The sequence below is a fragment of the Ptychodera flava genome, chromosome 13 (assembly GCF_041260155.1).
Source record: "Ptychodera flava strain L36383 chromosome 13, AS_Pfla_20210202, whole genome shotgun sequence".
Classification (NCBI taxonomy): domain Eukaryota; kingdom Metazoa; phylum Hemichordata; class Enteropneusta; family Ptychoderidae; genus Ptychodera; species Ptychodera flava.
The window spans coordinates 25851437-25871030 of NC_091940.1; the positions used below are offsets into that span (position 1 = coordinate 25851437).

Consider the following 19594-nt stretch of genomic DNA (forward strand, 5'->3'; position numbering starts at 1 on the left):
ACGCGTTCACCCCACCATCTACGCAATAGCCTACCATTAGTGCGAGGTCTGCTGATGTTTAGTCCTTCAATATATTATATGTTTCAATATGTTATATGCCAACAGACTTGGAGCAAGTCTATACTGAATATCAATACACATGGATATCCATTTTATTAAATTTCATCAGAAAGACATAGGAATAGGTTAAACCACTATAAAAAGAAATATGTCCAACCTCCAAAAAGTTATTTTTCCCAGAACTTGCCAGCCAATACACTGCACAAAGTAGACAACCACTTATTTGTACATATACTGCACCAAGTCAGAACCATTTATGCCAAAAGACAATAAAAATGAAGATCAGTGGCTACATTTTGTGTATTGTGCAGTTCTTTTCTTCGATTTTTGTACAGATATTTTTTCCACCGAAAGTGACTAGATACTGCCAGTGGAGAATTCAACATCAAAGACCGTAAGGAAGGAAACCATGTACAAGACACAGGTTTGATAGGTATAACCTAATAAACATATTAACATAACAGTTAATAATATAAATATTATGAATATAAAACGGTTTCATAATTGGATGTAATCGCCCACTTGGTGGGTGATTACCTCCCATGCATCTACATTCATTCAGTCCTTCCTTGAGCTGTATTAACAAAGTTTAATTAGCAGCAGATTCATATTGCTACATAAATTAACAAAATGTCAAAAGAAGAATGTTTATATGCAGCAGGAATTATGTTCTTACTGTTCAGATTTTACAGTGCACCGCATGGTATCCTTCACTTGTTCACGTTTCCACCACCACAAAGGGACCTGAAATGTTGATATTTTCTGCTATGAATAGCGCGAATCCATGCATTAAAAATATACAAATAGACAAAACTAGATAAAGTATCTAACACTTTAAAATATATGATACACAACCAAAACATAACCCTCCCCGATATCAACTGGTCAACCAAATAAATAAGCTTAATCATTGACCCTCGAGAAATTTCTCGAGGGTCTATGGTTAATACAGTCACCTGTAATCTAAATATGCCTATTAGTATTTATGTCAAAGGGGCATGCATTGGTATTCAAAATGCCCACGTGGGGGCGCTGTTTTTAAAAAGCGGCCACCCGCTTAAAATCTGTGATTGGTTAGATTTTCTCTTCTGTGGCAAAATTGGAAAAGGTGACTGTATACCTTAAGTGGCGAAATTCGTCAATATCGCAGAACACGAGATTCTGAGAAGTCACGAACGTGACATGTGAAGCGTGGCCGTTAGGAGTGATTTGATTGGCTACTTTAAAGTTAAGGCAACGTCATCACATGTAAAAGGCATTTTTTGTAGGTGGGCTCATTCCACGCACACATGAAGAACAATCAATATGTCATCGTATGAACATATTTTATCACAATTTGATATATTCTGTCGTTTATTTATTCAGAATTACAAGTTTCATAACGATTTGCGAATGTTAACAGCCTCCCTGCACATACTTACCATGTGATTATCCAACCTACACATAAATGGTTTACACTTCCGCCACATTTCACACAAGATGAATGAGGTGCAGAGTTCAGACAACTACGTTGTTGGAAATATCGGACAAATGTTGCAACGCATCTTGAAATTGTTTCGTGGTTGTTTTGTTGTGTGTGAGTTGGAAATTCTGCAACTGAACTGCGCTTAAAGTTAAAACCGAGAGAGAAGACTGAAGTTGTGTTACTGAAACCAATCGTTGTAGAACGATATCCCACATTTCGAAATTTGTGTTGGATGTGCAGAGCTGGTGACTTGGTGAGTCGTGCGTGTGCCAACCGGAAGAAAATGCCAACTCTCTTTCTTTCTGAGCCAATGTCATTATTGTGAACACGGCTAATGAATAAATATATATATATGCCTGCCGATTGCAACAAGTTTATGCGCAAATTTAAATTCCAAAAATAATCATTTATTATGTTCATACAGTTTGTTTCCAAATTTCGTACCAACAGACAGATTCTCACAGACATACGACCGTATCCGCGGGCGTATTAAAGAAGACTCGCTCATAAATCGTCCTGGCACAACTGTACATGTAGTTTGTCTCTGAATTGCTGCGGATCCGTAGCCCTACCTACCACTCCCTTTGCTGGTTGTGTGGGGGAGTGGCACTCCCTAACACAACCAGCAAAGGGAGTGGTAGGGCAACGGATCCGCAGCAAGTCTCTGAGACGTTGTAGAAAGACCTATTGCATCTATGGATTTTCACACCTCATGTCCTTGTGATATTTAAAAAAATGTAATTATAATACTGTTCTGCAAAAATCATTGGCTTCCCTGTGTCCTAGCATGCATCTGTTAGGACATGGTCCCATAGAGGAACCTTGTTTAGGATGTATATGACCATACAGTATGTATCTGTCTGGGTGTCTGTGTAGCTCTCTCTCTCCTCTCTCTCTCTCTCTCTCTCTCTCTCTCTCTCTCTCTCTCTCTCTCTCTCTCTCTCTCTCCCCCTCCCCCCACACCCCGGAGGAAGGCATACATATAGTCTGGAAAGTTACTACATACTAGCTGCAATAATTGCAGCCCACGGCCTGTATGTGCGTCGGCTTTTTCTGTCGTGTTGGTTGTTTAGCGTTGGCCAATGGCCAACACGACAGGAAAGGCCATAGCTACAATCATTGCAGCTAGGAAGTTGCACACCATCTTGAAAATGAGCTAAATCAAGTATTTGTAGTAGGAAGGTGTCAGGGTCAAATCTGGCATCTGTAAGTCACATTAATTTCCACAAATTTCAACACAGGGAATGGCAAACTTAAAAATATAAAGACAACTTTTCTAGCCATTACTACATTTATAAGGATTATAAGAATGTTCAACAGCACTCGACAGACTTTGACCTTTTACAACAGAGGTTGAAAAGAAATTGTAGCTTGAAACTTTATACTCCGGAGACAGAGACAAAACTCAGATATTCTTTCTCATACATCCTCAGATACCTGAAGTGACCTTTGCAAGGATGTTCCAGATACTGAGTTCAACCCAGCTTAAGCACCTGGAAGAATACAAATACCATGGTGCCCGACCAACGCTTACAGAGAGAATGATACTGGCTCGATACTGGGATTGGCTGGTGAAACAGGTTCCTCTTTGGTTAGCCCCCAATGTGATGACACTCATGGGCTTGATGTTGAACATTTTCATTGTGTCTGTAATGATTTACTATTGCCCTACAGGGAAAGAGCAGGTAATTGTAATGACTTTGACTCCTTCAGTTGATTGTATGGCATTTTTTTTCTTGTAGTACAACTTGCACTGCAGTGTTTTCTCTAGCGTGTGCGATTGCACGAATCCCCACCTATTCGAACAAGGTTCCCCTTAAAACAAACACCACCATGGTTTGTCCCAAATCCATTGTTTTCTATGGTAAAGTTGGACCTGTATACAGGGAACTGGGGGTGAAAGGCTTAAAACAAACACACACACAGCGCCACGGAGTGGAGTGAGTAAGAAGAAAACAGACAAACTGTGTTGCCAACAATGAACGTACACAAATGACATTTCAAACAAATAGACATTTCATCTTGCCTCCTTTATGGGAAGAAGCATTGCATCAACAGAATGTAGACAAAATCTGCAAGGAAAGCTGAGGATATTTTTGTGCTTACAGATTCTGTCAGCCGTTGTTGTTTAATAAGGCTGTAAATCTGTTGTTTCATATAGCATAATAAAAATAATGGTGAAAAATGATATTTGAATAAAGGAAAAAAGTTATGTTCTTTTTTCAGGCTCCTGGCTGGGTCTATCTTGCCTGCTTTGCTGCATATTTCACATTTCAGAGTTTGGATGGCATTGATGGAAAACAAGCGAGGAGGACAAACACAGGATCAGCCCTCGGTGAACTTATGGACCATGGCTGTGACACCTTTTCCATGAGTAAGTCTAATTCATGCAGCAACTGTACTACCAGCTCATAGCCTTTACCAAGGGTTAAAATTTCTAGCCGGTGCCGATAAATATCCCCTGCCAAGGGTTACTATCAAGTCAACCTTGTGAATAAAGCTACTTGTGTCACCAGATGGAGCATGGGTGCAGCCCATCATTGCTTTTGACCTGATCTTTGCGGTGAGATGGAGGTAAAAGGCTCATGAATAGATAGTAAACCATGTATAGGGTTCAGTCAGTCATTCTGTGTAACAGTTAGATCTGTCATGGTTTATGTCAGCTTCTGCAGGAAAGATGTAATGACTGATACACTTAAATACACTTCAGAAATGTATATCATTTTAATGAAAAGATGTTTGATAGACAGTTATTTTTCTTTGTTGTAAAACAGAAATAAAAATTAATGGAGACAATTAGTAGCTGCCTCACACAATTTGAACTAATTCTATATATAATTTAGATAGAGTGTGTGTGCTGAAAGTCACCAGGTCAACTATCCCTGATGCACCAAAAGACAGAAAGGATGTCTGGCATGCCTGTGTGAAGGTAAAGTGGCCTGACTGAACTCTGGCAAACAAACTGTCAGGGTGTAAGAAAATGTTGACTGAATTCTGCTCTACCGTAGGAACTTCTCTCATATACAAAAGGAAACTTTGAAATGGCGGGGCATTGCTGAAATTTATCAGCTCATTGTCTTCAAGCAAAATGATAAGGTTGCCATTGGAGTGGTGGTTCATGATATTTTATTTGCCAACATGCACAATTACAAAGAGAAATTTATTTGCCTTGGTTCATCATGGCAGGATATACGTAGGGACATGTGATGCTTCCATTAATTGCAAATTTTTGACTGATCTTCCGTATCTTTATAGTTACAGCCACCATTGCAGCATGTCTGACCCTGCAGCTTGGATCTCTGATGTACGTCATTGTTCCCATGTATGGTATCTTTGAACAGTTTTGTGCACGATGGCAGAACTGTGTGACCGGAGTCAGAGAATTTGGCCTGTAAGTTTATCTATCATCAGCGTTTGAACTTTCAGTCTTTCTCAATTTTCCCCAAAGTTTGCTGAAGTGTTTTGTATCAATTTTTTCTCATGAAAACTTTACAATCATGATGATCATGTTGTTTCTTCATGTGCATTTTACTCTCATGATCATCTACCAACATAGAATGGGTAAAACCCAGAATTCTAATTGGGGGGTATAAACAAACCCATGTATACAAACGTGCATACAAGTATGTGTATTTCCATATGCATTTGTACTGCCATCATGTGATTGATTCGTTAGGTGTACTGGGTCCGCAGAACACAACACGCCAATGTTATTCCAGAGTAGAACCATTACGGTGTTGCCAGCAAGAAATGTTGAAGTGAATATGTCTTATGTCCATTTCAGGTTTCAATCATATTTTATCGTGTCATTATGTGCATACAGACAACTTTTTTATCTACCCCTCAGAGGTTGTCCAATCCTTGTTTTGGCCTGCAAGATCTGTAGATATGAATGTGTGTGTATGTGTGATACAGTATCTGTGCATTTGTACATATTTCTCACTCCACCACTCTCGGTTATCACTAACGCTGACATTTTTAGCTCACGTGTTCACACACATGAGCATATGTCACAGCGATGTCTGTCTGTCTTACGTTTGACTGTGTGTGTGTATGCATTCTTCCAATTGTGATACCTTCTTACATTATCACCGACTGACAAAGAATATCAACTTTTCCCTGAAACATCACTCGCTGAGAACATTCTAAGACTACAGTGCATGTTCATATCTTTTATTTTTAATAATTGATATTTCTCTCTCAAGTATTCAAGTGATTGGTTGTCTGTGCGTACTCATGTGCTCTATGGCTCTCTTGAGATCTTGAATGAACTTGTTACACTATAGCTGACATGCACAGTACATGTATATCTGGAGGTCCACCATGGAAAGATTGCCTGCAGTATATTGCGTCATTATTTTCCTGTAGGGTTCTTTGTACTTAACCTTTTCAGATCAACTAGTTGCTCATCAGGTGCTGTTGCAACAGAGTCCAGAACAGTCTTATAGTATAGAAGAGAAATAAACAAGTTAAAGTAACATGCTCCTGTCGCATTTTGGGTTCATCAGACATCCAGAAAATATTTAGAGGATAAAGTTCTGTGTCGCTTCAAGTTTGCACTGATATTGATAAGTTGATTGATAGTCAGTAACACAAAACTATTGATTCAGAAGAATTGACTTTCCTGAAATCATCAATGTGCCATTTTATACTGTGTGAATTACATGTATGTACAAGCAGAAAACTGCCTGACCAATTTTTTGATCACCAAAAGGTCAACTGGGAAGCTGTGTCTTGAAGATCTCAGAGTCCACAGGTTTGGTTCTGGAAAGTTTAATGGCTTTTCCTTTGATTTCAGGCACATGCAGCTATACTTTCCAACAGATATCTGAAATTTTTCCAGGACACATAGTCTTGCTTAACAGGATTCAGACTGCTGCAGTGTTTGTCCCATTTCAAAAAGAAAAGTCATGTTTGTCTTCTAGGCAATGTGTAGACTTCAAGGCGACAGCGACTGTTCATTGAATAGTTTTCTTGAAATTTTGTTCAGGCATGGGAGTCATGTGTTGGTAATCTTATCCATGTTGCACTTCTCGTCAGTGATGTAGGTTTAGAAGACATGCATGTAACTGACAAATTCATAAAGAATTGAATTAGAAATTAAAAAGTTACCAGTCAGTCATCCACAACTTACTATGACTTCTGTGCACCAGCATCAGACATACTTGAGTTGTTGGCATGTCACATTTAAGATGGGTAGAAAAATTATGAAACAAAGGTACAAACCTCCAAACTATGCATTTTTGCCTTTAGTTCTTTTATACCTCACTGATTATTGATTAGTCATCTACAACTTACTTTGACTTCCTTGCTTATGGTCTATGTACCAGCATCAGATATACTTTAGTTTTCGCCATGTCAAATTACAAGCCTTAAACTTACTCATCTGATACTTTGCCAGATCACCGTATTTTCTCTCATCTTAAATGTAGCATGGTGTATACATGCATATGTTTTGTTGATTTGTTTGTGGATTGACATGTCCAAAAGACGAAGATGGAAAAGAAAAAATTTAGATACATTCATGACTCCATCTGTTGGCTCTGAGTCATGGACGACGTGTAAACTTTTCCTACTTTGCTTCAGGACAGTACATGAACGTAGCCTACACAACCTCTCACCAGGAGAGATGAGTTAATGGTATTCTCACCGCAGGCTAGGCTTGATGGCAATTTAAGTACTCACAGAACTGTGTGTGACCTCCTGCAAAGATTAGACGGTGTGAAAAGTGGAAAAAAACTGCAGGTTTTTACAATATTGACTTTGTGTGTGTGCGCCAAGTCCTCATGAGAGAGATAGATTGCTGCAGGATAGGGTCCCCAAAGTTGATTTTATTCCCAAAAGCAGAGTAATATCCTCCTTCCTAAAAGTCGTTTTAAATCCCAAGGCATTTGTTTAAGTGTTAAGTGTTTTGTGTTGGAATGTGAGATCTCTTTTTTCCACTCATTAATTTGACACAACATTGACATGGATAATAAACCCAGTCTTCACAAATTAACATCTGGACTAGCAGTTGCTTTCTTGTTACAGCTTGTACTTCTCTGTATAGCCAGTCTTGGCTGATTAAAATTGTACATCATACATAATTAGCTTTTGAAATTTCTCCATCAAAATGCCTTCTTGTACACTGATATTTCTGACATTTTGCTTGGAGCAGGGCTGGGGAGGGAGGAGGCAGTGTTGTCAACCAATTTTTGGGAAATCACAAGGGGGCTTTTCGTACGAACGTTATGGCACAGTGCCCCATAGGAGATGGCATGGGTTAAGTTGTGATTCGAATTATGACTGTATGGCTGAGTGTTTGCCGTGTGATGTGTGATGAGTGATTGTAGAAATGGAGGGAAAAGTTGGGCAGATTTGGTAAATATGTTGAACACTGAAAACAGAATACAAAAGAAGCTAGCTGGCTATACAGAAGGTAGATCTTTGTTATTTTTAGTACAATGTCTGAGATCACTTTGGGATTTTGCTTTCAGCTTTGACCATGTGGAGATCGAAGTGTACACCATGTTAATCTTTCTGTTGCCTGGCCTGTTTGGTGCTGATGTCTATGATACAAAGGTAGGCCTGAGCTTCTGAAAATTGCAAACACAATCATGCACTGACTTTTATTTGTGTCAGTGGAAGCTGTAAAGAAACAGACACAAACACAGTCTCAATTAGAAGATTTTTCCACAACGGCATTGCAATTCAGAACTTCTGTGTCAAGGCCACAGAGACATTGACAGTAACATTGTTGTTAATTATATTACAGCTTTGTCAATACCAGTGAATTTTGTGACATCATACCCTTAGATTACTACTGATAATGTATCCAGTTATCTAGCATTATAGCCCCAGATGTTATCTACTAGCAATAATGTACCCCTCCATGCTGATAATTGACTGAACTAAACTTCGCACTCAATAATGTACTCTACTATGCTTCGTATACTGTATTATGCCAGGCAAAGTTTGCTGTCTTCCAATATGGGCCTGGAAGGGATACATTATTGCTTAAATAAAGGTTACTGGTAAAGGCAGAATTCAATGACAACGTGACCCTTTGTGGCTGGACAGAAAGATTTATCAGCTTTTTACAGAATGCTCTACCCTTTCACCACCATTTTGGTTTCTCCCTTTGGCTTTCTTGAGAGAAGTTAATCTGTACAGACGTTGAAAGGTTGAAAAATCTACTGGTTATCAATTGTTTTCTAGGCCAGATAAACATGGCATAGATAGTATCCAAGCTATGGTGCGACTGACTTAAGTATTTTGTTTGTTGTGTGCAATATTTCTACTGGTTTTCATACTAAATAGCGATGTTTTAAAAAAATTATGGTTCACAAGATTTTTCCCTTGATAAGCCATATGACAATGACCAATTTCATGATACAGTACACATCGCCATCAGGACAACAGCACTCAACTGAGGGAAAAATTACAATTTTGCATGATTTGTACTTTGCTCTATGACCTACACATATGTAATGATTGCCCACATATTTGTTACTTGTCAAGTGCCTGCAGTTGAACCCGTTAGAGATTTTTGTAGAGTTTTAAGCCTGCTTGATATCAGATACTGACAAAAATTGGACTGACACGTGAGTAAATTGATGACAGTCAGATGGGAGGGCCAACCTTCCAAAGTCTACTACTATGAATATTTGTTTTTAATTTTCCTGTTAGGCTGTTTTAGTGAATATTGAGGAAGTTGTGGTTTAGCAAATAAATTTTATCTCTTTTACAAGCAAAGAGCTAGGATTTTTAAAATCTCAGACAGAACATAACAACGTACATAGATGCGACAGAGTGTGTCCTTTAAGTCACATTTCTGAACTTTTAAACTTGAGTCTATTCAAGAATTTCCAGAAATTTCCATGGCTCAAACTACTCAGGCCGAACAAAACAAAATTGTACTATTCCAATAACCCAACCTACTCTATTTTTTACCTGCCGACCCTTAACTTTTTAGAGCTACGTAATCACGGAAGTAAAAAAAAAGAAAAGAACAAACCCGTAAAATCATGCGTTCGTTACCCGGCATTTGATTTTTGCTTCAACGAGGATGTCGTTTATGTTCTTTTTTTTCTTTTATATGTATGATGCATTTTCTAGAAATGTTGTGGCCACCACCCTGGACCCCTGAAAAATGTATATTTAAAAATAAAAATATTTTGGAAAAAAATTCCCGCCAACCTACCTACCCTATTTTTGAAAATCATGTTATCAGAACAGTACAATTTATTTTTTTTGACAAGTACAAAAAATCCCTGTGTCAAAGACAGCTTGCTTGAATCAGAGCTTGTCAGTGTAGCTTTGAAGGTACACTAGTCAAATATTATGTAAATAAAACTTTCAAGCCATCTCCTAGAATCATTGTAAGCATCGTAAATCATGTTAAATTATTTTCTTTTCATTGAAACCCAGGTTCCATTGCTAGGTTTACCTCTGAAGGCTTTGGCTGTCAGCGTGTATTTCTGTTTTACAGCATTTGCGTGCAGTCGGTACTTCTCCATCTTGCTTTCAGAAGGATTTGGAAAGAAGGCCCTGGTGAGTTCTTTCAGACTTTACTGCCTTGATATCCCCTTGCTTTATTCCTGAGTGGTATCATTATGATGGTATGTTTTTTGTGTAAGGTAGTTAACTCATGGATATTCTGAATGCTAAAAGAATGCATGGCAAAACTTCAGGGTGGATGATGACTTGCTACAGGAAATGTTGAAACATTTCAAACATTAGGGCAGGAGTAAAGAGGCACTGCTGGTGTTTACCCTTATGAACACCTGTCAGTGTTTTTCTGATGATAGCAAAACATAACAGTGTAAATAGTATCTCTTTGTTTCTCTAGGTGTGCCCGCTTATAATATTAATGCCAGTATTTACTGTACAATGTTCGTTATGTTAGCTCAGATAGTTACAGAGATACAATTTTATGAAAATTTATGAAAAACCATATCAAATGTGTCCAAAATGTGTAAAATGTCAGAAATCAATACTTAAGAGCAATCTGTGAGGATAAAACCGTTTGTTTGTAACTTTTCCCGTTAGAGTTTACATCACTTGATTATACAAACACTTAAAATGCTTACCATGTGCATTTTGAAGATTTTCTGTAATTATTTCTTCTCAGCAATTTGTGTTGTCACCTCTGCTGGCCATGCTTCCAGTCGCCCTGTTGGCTGGTCTGATCTGGACATTGTCAGATGATGCCTTGTTGGAATCCAAGCCCGGCCTCTATTTACTGCTGCTGGGTACAGTTTCTACAAAGGTTCTCAACAAGCAGCTGGTAGGTTTTCCGGCATTTCATCATCAGTAGATTTGTCTCTGTATGTCACCCTAACACTACCCTCCATCACCCCATCACCCCCTACCCCCACCCCAGTTTGTGTAATGAATCATGATGTTATCATCATGGTACTTGTAGCCTGTTCCAATAGGCTGATTTGTAATGAAGTCACAGTTCTGTCCTGAAAATGCAAAAGTAAATATTTTTCCAAAGTTATTGATGAAGCTGTTGGATATCATTGATAAACTTAAAGGAGTAGCAAATTTGGCCCTAAGATAACAACCGTGTTCTGACTTTCACAATAAAAATCAGATATCCAATGATCTGACCACTAAGTGCAGCAATACATAAACGCACAAAAGGGAATAATTTGTCAGAATTTCTGTCAGCAGAAGCAAACATTGCACCTGGAAAGCTTTTTGTAGTATTCAGCAAACCAACAATTGCAATCATCATTATCATCATGGGGTCCAATTATTCTCCACATGAAAATGTTACTTTAATCAAGCAATAGAACATTTATTGATGAGAAAAATAGGAATTGAGCGATACAGACCAGCATCCTCTGACACTGTAAACTCTCTTCCTATTCTCAGATTGCTCTCCTGGTTAAAAGCGACATTGAGTACTTTGACTGTGTGCTGATTTGGCCAGTCCTGATGCTGCTCAACTTGTGTCTGAACAACGTGATCGATGAAGCTGTTGTCCTGTACATGTGTCTGGTGAGTCGTATGATGCAGCTATTTTCCGATGAAAGGATGGTCTATTGTTGCTTTGTAAAGTACCCACTCACTAATTGCCTAGATGATGTACAGCCAAACCTGTCATAGTAGATAGCCTTATAGAGTGATCACTCCTTATAGTTGTCACTCTGTGGCATTTCCGTACCATTTTACAAGTTACTAAGAGGCTCTCTACATTAACAGAACAGCCATCTTTCTTAAGTGGTGAGTAGCCACATTGGCACATATGTATGTATTCAGTTGTCAGTTCATTGCCCAAAATATTCAGGCTGATGTGCAGCGTCTCCGAAGCTGTTATCCAATTGGGTGGCTTAATCTTACCATCCTAAGTTGCTGTGAACAGTGACAGTCGACCAATCTGATATAACCTTCTGAGCACACTGCACATCAGCCAAAAGATTTAACCATTAGTCTTTGCCAAAAATGTATGCAAATCACTTTACATCATTTACTGTCAAAAATCCATTAGGGAATGATTGGGGTAGTTCAAACAAATTTTGGAAAAAAAGCAAAGTTGAGATGATTTTCAAGAGATAAGACCACATTTAATAAAAATGTGTTTCTAGTAACTCAACCCTACCCAAGAAAAAACCTGCCAATCCTAGACATTTGCATTTAAAAAAAGTTTTGAGTAAATTTCCTAAATTTTACCATATGTTATGGATCTCAACCTGCAAAGATGAAAGTATGAAAGTAAAAATTTCCTGACCTATCTACCCAATTTTCAGAGGCATCTTACCAGAAACACAATTTTTTTCCATTTGGCCTAATTGCAGTTCTTACACTGGAGATCATCGAAGTACAATTCCTGAATTGAAGACCTGTTATTAAAATATAGTAACTCTGATATGAGGTTATTACGAAAATACTGCAAAGGATGCCCGAGGACATTGGCGCAGCCTATCGCTCGCAAAGCAGAGGGCGATGTGCAGTGCCAATGTCCAAGTGCATCCTTTGCGGTATTTTCGCGATAACCTATACATCTTACATTCATGACTGGGGCGCCAAATGGACAGAATAATGACCATTTCCGTGCAATGTCAACAATTTTTCTTCTGATTTTAATATAGCGCAAGTGTGGAAAGCTGTCTCAGACGTGCTTCTGCAAGTTCTGGATTGTGTGTGTGCACACGTACGTACAGAGCGTGCACAAGACATGCTCTGGCACTCATCCAATGAGTCCCTTGCAACCATTCAACAGTGAACATGCAGATACAGCTGCAGGGGATGGGGCGCCTTGAAACCGTACTTGTTATGGAACGGCGTTCCGTACGGCTTCTTTAGCACATGCTAAATTCTATTGTTCTCAAGGATAGATGTGTAATAATAACTCTGATATTGATGTATTCTTCTTTCTTTTCTCCAGATCATTTCCAGTATTGATGTGGCTTTTCACTCCGGAGTCGTCGTCAAACAGATGAGTGACTTCCTTGGAGTGGAATTGCTGAGAATTTCCCACAGAGCTGACAGAAAAGGCTAGATCCATTTGTCATCAAAGATGTATCAGAGATGTGGCCATCAGAAGAGATGGGAGTAGTCGCTCATCGTCGCTCCCTCAAGCACTAACCGAGCTGTTTTACAGTACATCCAAGCCAGTAATTGAAGTCTGTGCAAATGTAGACATGTATGCAGTGCTACAAATTACCCACAATGCTTTTTTATTCGTAACCTTGAAGATTACACGCTGCTGTTTTACATATTAGCATTGGTCATTGTTTAGGAAAAAGCTGGTGTTAATTTCATTTGTCATATCCATGACATTGGAGAAAATCATGTTGCTTTGTTTGATAAACAAGTGCAATTGGTCTCCCAAGTTTTCTGTATGCTATTCAGTTCTGCCTGGGACGTAGTGATCGGAAAATATTACTTAAACACTATTTCCTCTCAATGAAATGTAGTTTTTCAAATTATTGTAAACAGGAATCGGTAAGAATGGTGTTCTTAAAAGTATGTTTTCGGATTTTATAAAGCATGTCTATAATTTGTCTACATGACAAAGACATGACAGGTTTCACTGACTGAATCTCTGAGGGCTCAATTCCTGATGGATTGTGGGATATCTCCAGTACTGTGATGTACTTATACACTTTAACAATGATATGAGAGAATGGATTCTGAGGGTGTGTTCAGAAATACCAGTGTACTCATAACCTTCAATTTCATGTGCTCACAGTTAGAACCGTGTTTTGGACAACCTGCTATTTATTTTTTACCTTCTCGTGTCTATTTATAGACAGAGAAGGTATTAGAGTTGAAAACCAATATGCTGCTGTCAAGAACTTCCGTCTGTCAAGACTTCCGTCTGTCAAGATCCGTTGACGGCATGCCATTGTGATGGGTCATATCATAAACTGGTGGGGGTGTTCATGGCTCAGGTTGAGGTGTGGGAGAACGATTTTGAGCTATGACAAAAATCAAAAGGGACTTAGCGGCATAGCCACAGTGTTAAGCCTTTCTCCAAGGTTTCTTAGTTGACTACAATCTATTACAGACTACTGAGCTGACGTTAGGGGTACTCACTTTGTGTTTGCTCACTCTGTGAGCGCTAGTGTTTGGTACTGAGTTGCGTGGATATCCCCTCATGGCCTCACGTGATCTGGGCCTGTTGCATAATCTGCAGAGATGATCATATGCCTCCGAATCTGAAAACTGTCATTGTGTAAGCCTGTTGGCATTTTCCTTGCATTTTTCTCATTTAATTTTGCAAAATATCGGCGAGTACCTCAATATTTCAAGATAACCCTTTCTTCCCAATCGTTTCCTGGAGTTTCAGAGTCATATGAACGAAAATGAGTGAAAGTTTTAGACAGGAAAATCGGACGTCGGCCATGTTCAATGTTTACAGTACAATCAGAAGTTTACGTGGAGGAATTAACCAACAAACACAGGAGTGTTCATGATGCCCGCCCTCTAGAGGCAGACCCTCCTATATGAAGTACCACATTTGATGCTTGTGGAAAGCTTGACCACACAATGGAGCATTTAAACTTTTAGAAAATGACAAACTGAATAAGAAGGTATTCCGAAAATGTCAAATACTGAGGAAAAATGCGCAAATATTCAAAATAAACAGTTTAACTGATAGGTCAGCTATAAAAACAATGAAAATGTTTATGATCAAAAGTTTTTGAGATGTGCACATTTTAACAAATACAGAAATTATTAACATTATAAATATAAGACCAAACTATTTTTTCAGGGATGGGACAGGTTGGAAATGAGGGGTGAGAGACAAAGGCACTCCTATTGCTGCATGTGGATGCAGCCACACCATTTCATTTACAGCATACTTATTCACTGTGTTGTGTTCAAGTTCCATATTGTACTGACTGTCATACAAGGATAACATAAGCAAATCAAATCAAATTAGAAAAGGATCAATGCTGTTGTGTGGATTTTGCTGAACATGGCTGATATTTCGCCATATATATTTGGTATCCAGCAAAGGCATATTTTGATGTAAGTCAAAATTAACACTACATTGCTGACAATATATTTTACCGTTTCTGCATGAATTTTTCTTTTTAAATTATAGTATATCAGTACTTCAAACAGATTAACAGTTATCGTGATGTCAACCCATAATTTTACATCACAAAGACTGTAATTCTGCCAATTTTTTTTGTTTTTCAGTCATTTTATAAATTTTGCACTGCACAAGATGATTGAACAAATTGCAATGTTTGAATTTGTAAACTCAAAGAATAAAAATCCTTTGGTCACAAATTAAATTATTTTTTGAAAAGAAATTTACTCTTAAACACTTTTAGCATATATTCTTTACACGGTCATGTATTTCAAGGAAAATATGCCTATTAAAAAAAGTAATTTCTTCACTTTCAATTTTTTTTCAATACTATGACAATTATCACCATGAGGTTATACAAACACAAGACCAGATAGGCGTTTTTCATCATTTCCACAGGACTCTTTGGAAAATCCATTAAAAACAGTTAAAAGTGACTGGAAATGATCACTTGGTATACATTTAATTTACAGATGCCAGGTTGTGTATTTCACATGCACTCAGGTCAGTAAGGAAGTGTGTCATTACTATTTTGGACTGTTAATTCTTATCAGGTCAGTAAGGAAGTGTGTCATTACTATTTTGGACTGTTAATTCTTATTTCTGAATTGTTTAACTTTTTTCCACATTGAACTATCTTTAGGCAGTTTATACAGTAGCTTAGAATTTTTTTGATTGATGTATTTAATCATCTTTTGGGTTCTTTGGGTCCATATCCCACCTCATGCCCCTACATCATCAACTATTTACCAACAACTCCATGCCAACAACCAATTACCTGACCTGGCCACACATTAGAGAAGGTACAGCGTCATTGACGGTATTTTATTTATTGTCCAAGGTGTAGCATTACCCAGAAAGTACTAAATTTCTGTATTTTCATTAACAGATATGGGAGAAATATTGTGATCAGTTTTCATCCTCAACTTTTTACCATCAATTAGGGTATGAATAATGTCAATTAATATAAAACAAAAACATTTTTATTTAAAATACTTGAATTTTGACTTTATGGCTTTTTTGAACTGTCAAAGAAAACTTGTTTTGGAAATTTTCTCCAGGATATTTTTAGTTGGGGAGCAAATTCCCAAAAATGACTGTAATACAATAGTTCATCCATTCTGAAGTTGTATTGCTTGGGAGAAGATAATATGGAAACGCTGCTCTGGAGGATGACTTCGAGAAGAAGACTGGACAAACGTTTGAAGAAGACTGGGGCGACAATAAAAGATATGTATTTTCATCTATTGTGAATCTTAAAAATATCACCACAGTAATAGGCAAAGTATGTATTCTGAAAAGGTGATTTTCATCAATTATGACTCTTAAATTACTCATATTATCACAGTAATAGGCAAAGTATGTATTTTGATAAGTATACTGTTGTCGTGACAAGATCAGTGTAGATGCTAATATCAGTAGGATTGTATTAATGATATCGTTAATTTTAGGGAACTTATGTTGCTGAGCAAAAAATGTGACAAAAAGTACAAAACAGCAGGTGTTGCCCAGTTACAGCTTAAACTTGCTTTCATAGTGTGGTTTGACTCATTTACAAGGCATTTAGGTACAGTGCGTGAAAACTTAAATGTACGTTATTGTTCCTTTCCTGAGTAGATTTTCACTGAACAGTGACAGTGTGATTTTTCTGTGCACAAGGTTGGACTTTTTCAACAGTGAGCTGGCTATAAGCCTTCAAGAAGATGTGTTTTTTTCCAACTCACAGAAATGTAAAAACTCAGAGCAATTAATGCATGCATTATGCTGCTGGCAAGCTTTTTTTAACAAATGTAATATATGGTTTTTCAAGAGACAACTTGCGCGGCAAAAAATTGTGTTCTGAAATAGCAGATAACTACTCAGATTTCTTTTTTATTGTGATGACTTAGAAATTGAACGTAGGATTGAAAAGATTCTAGTAGCAGACTCTGTATGGTTTATTTACGTGTATTTTCAATGAAATGTCTTTTGCCCTGAACTTGTTAACATCAAAGGGTAATATTACATGCCTTGAATATAGAATGTCTCATGTGCGGCAAGATTCAAGGGCAACATGTTGGTAATGTAGCTTGCCGCATAGTCATATTTGACTCAAACTGACCTGAATTATTTTCAACTCAATAACTTCAGGATTTAAAAATAGTAGTAAAATTACATGATTGAAACAGCTAATACAGCGTTTTACGAAAAAATTATGCAAGAAAAATCAAACTGTATTCCTGTGCTGTGATGAAAAAAATCATTCTATTTTTTTACTTTAATGGAAATAAAGTACAGTGAAACCTGTCTAAACCAAACCCTGTCTAAACTGGAAACCTGTCTAAACTGAACCCTTTTCCAAGTCCCATTCTAATAGAACTCTATGGTAAAAGGACCTCTATAAACCAAACACCTCTCCAAACCGAACAATTTTCTGAGTCCCTTTAGGGTTCAGTTTTAACAGGTTTAATTGCCTGTAAATGTCATTTGCATATAAACCTAAACATTTTGAGTGAAAATTATGTGAAAGAGGTGTGAAATAAAACCATCACAGCCCAAACAATGTACTTTCGAGGCAGAAGGTTATTTTGCCCTTCTAACATCAGACAAATGTTCGCTTGCCCTCTGACACATCAGTTTTTCTTGCCATATATGTAATGTTTGAATGACGCTCAGTTTGTACTGTGGTGTGATACCATGATTTTTCATCAATTCTACTGAAATCATAGCTAGGACTAGCCCTCTTTGAGGCTGACGTCTACTTTCCTCCAGGGCTTCTATTATTAAATAAGCAGAATTGTACCTGTATGAAGTGAGTTTTGAAATAGGTTTTGTTATCTTGCCATAATTTTTCTGCTGTGCCCAAGATGTGCCATTAGCATGATTGCAATATGTTCAGCTTTGTATCATGAGTAATATCAGATGTACAGTTGGTTTTGTAATTATCCTTGTCTATTCTATGCTAGTGTTGCTTCCTTCTCGCAACGCAAGAAAAGAATTAACAATGGTATAGATCAGATTTGTAGCGTAGGTTACAAATAATTCAACTTTTTTGAGATGATAACACCATCTTGGTCCGTTCATCCTCAATCCCACCGATAAAATTATCATTTCATGGTGTTCTTCAGTAGACTAGAAAGTTTGCAGTGGAAAGTTATTGGTTGCATTCCAGAGAGACATAGAGCCTCAAATGTAAAAGTCCTTTCTTTATGCAGTGCTCTTCTGACAATCGATTCCTATATTGTGTATGATGTCATTGCAGAGCCCTCTGTGTCGCTGTATTGTTTTTCCTTTCTTTTTAAGAGTACCATAGTGGTTTGCCACACAATGGGTCAAGGATATGTGTTCTTTGAGCTCTGGTCATATTTTTGTTCTAATGCTATACCAATAAGATTATCAAATATAGATTATTAAAAAAGATTTCAGGTGTTCAGTATCTGTAATGCAAGCTCAACCGCAGATCTCTTTCACATATGGCAACAATTTTGAGGTTTTGATGTTGTATCATTATTTTCAGTCAAATGTGTAGGGAAAGATGTTGAAAGTCAGACGAATGAATGAGGGTGCTCTGTACCAAAGTGAAAAAGCACCACCATCTATGAATCCACTGCTTTGAGGTAGTGATGACAGGGCCGTGAGGGAGTTTGGAAAAATAAAATTTGAAAACTTGGGATGTGAAACACTTTGGGCTATCAACAGTGTATTTACTGATTCTAATTTTACAGTTGTAATACCTAAGCATTTTACATTGAACTTTGCTGCCAGTAATTTTGGTCACACTCATTGATGTGCATAAAGTTAATAAAGGATTTAAAATTAATGTTCTTTGTGTATGCTTCTTTTGACCTAACCTGTCGTATACATCTAGTTCCTGCAAAGGAACAATCACATTGCCCTTACATCATGCAGCCTTCAGTATTTTTCCTAAACACCGTTACAGTGTGTCTTTGTTTCATTGCCAGTGGAAAGAATAAATACCACTTGATGTTCTCAATTAGAAGCTCTTGTTTGCTACTCAACTTGGCTCTACTGTTTAGATTAGTGTAGGTACGCTTTGCAAGCTGGTGTGCACACTGCCAGTGCTTTTGTATTGCTTTGACTTTACTTGGAGTCTGTCTTAGCCAATCCTTCAGATCAGGCTTATCAGTGTAGAGTAGAGATAGGAATCACTCACCAACTGCATAGGGAACCACTGGGACTTGGAAAGTTAAAACTTTTTAGATGTATGCTGGCTTTGTGTGCAGTTAGCAATTATTTATTGACCAGACATTATTAAATGTATTTGTAAATCAGAGTCCCAGACCCTGTACATCAATTCTGTACCATATACACTAGTGAAAATAGGGACAGATTTTATTAATAAAGCTTTCTGAGAGTCAAACATTGAGTACTCAAGTAGAACTCCACTCATAGCAGGAAAGTAATACAAAGAACAGTTGATAAACACCATTGATGTTATATACCCATTTCCTCAGGTACAATTCTTCTACCAAGTTATTCTTGCTATGAGTTCAGATACTCATCCAAAGAAGTGTTCCCAAGGTACATGTATT

At 37.7% G+C, this 19594-nt stretch overlaps 1 protein-coding gene across 1 annotated transcript; it reads left to right on the forward strand.

Annotated features, from left to right (window-relative positions):
• The first annotated feature begins 1550 nt into the window (after nt 1-1550).
• Nucleotides 1551-18861, forward strand: LOC139147976 (choline/ethanolaminephosphotransferase 1-like). Its single transcript, XM_070719234.1, has 10 exons — nt 1551-1778; nt 2959-3210; nt 3752-3899; nt 4781-4916; nt 8002-8086; nt 9935-10057; nt 10638-10793; nt 11390-11515; nt 12903-15566; nt 15617-18861. The coding sequence occupies exons 1-9, from the start codon at nt 1758-1760 to the stop codon at nt 13014-13016; spliced, it is 1161 nt and encodes a 386-aa protein (XP_070575335.1). The 5' UTR covers nt 1551-1757; the 3' UTR covers nt 13017-15566; nt 15617-18861.
• The last annotated feature ends 733 nt before the right edge of the window (nt 18862-19594 follow it).

Bases quoted from the DNA above. Each gene is read 5' to 3' on its own strand.
- LOC139147976 (XM_070719234.1), top strand. From the start codon at position 1,758: ATGTGCAGAGCTGGTGACTTG. The intron at 4,917-8,001 runs GTAAGTTTATCT...TTTTGCTTTCAG, and splicing joins GGAGTCAGAGAATTTGGCCT to CTTTGACCATGTGGAGATCG. The intron at 10,794-11,389 runs GTAGGTTTTCCG...TCCTATTCTCAG, and splicing joins AGGTTCTCAACAAGCAGCTG to ATTGCTCTCCTGGTTAAAAG.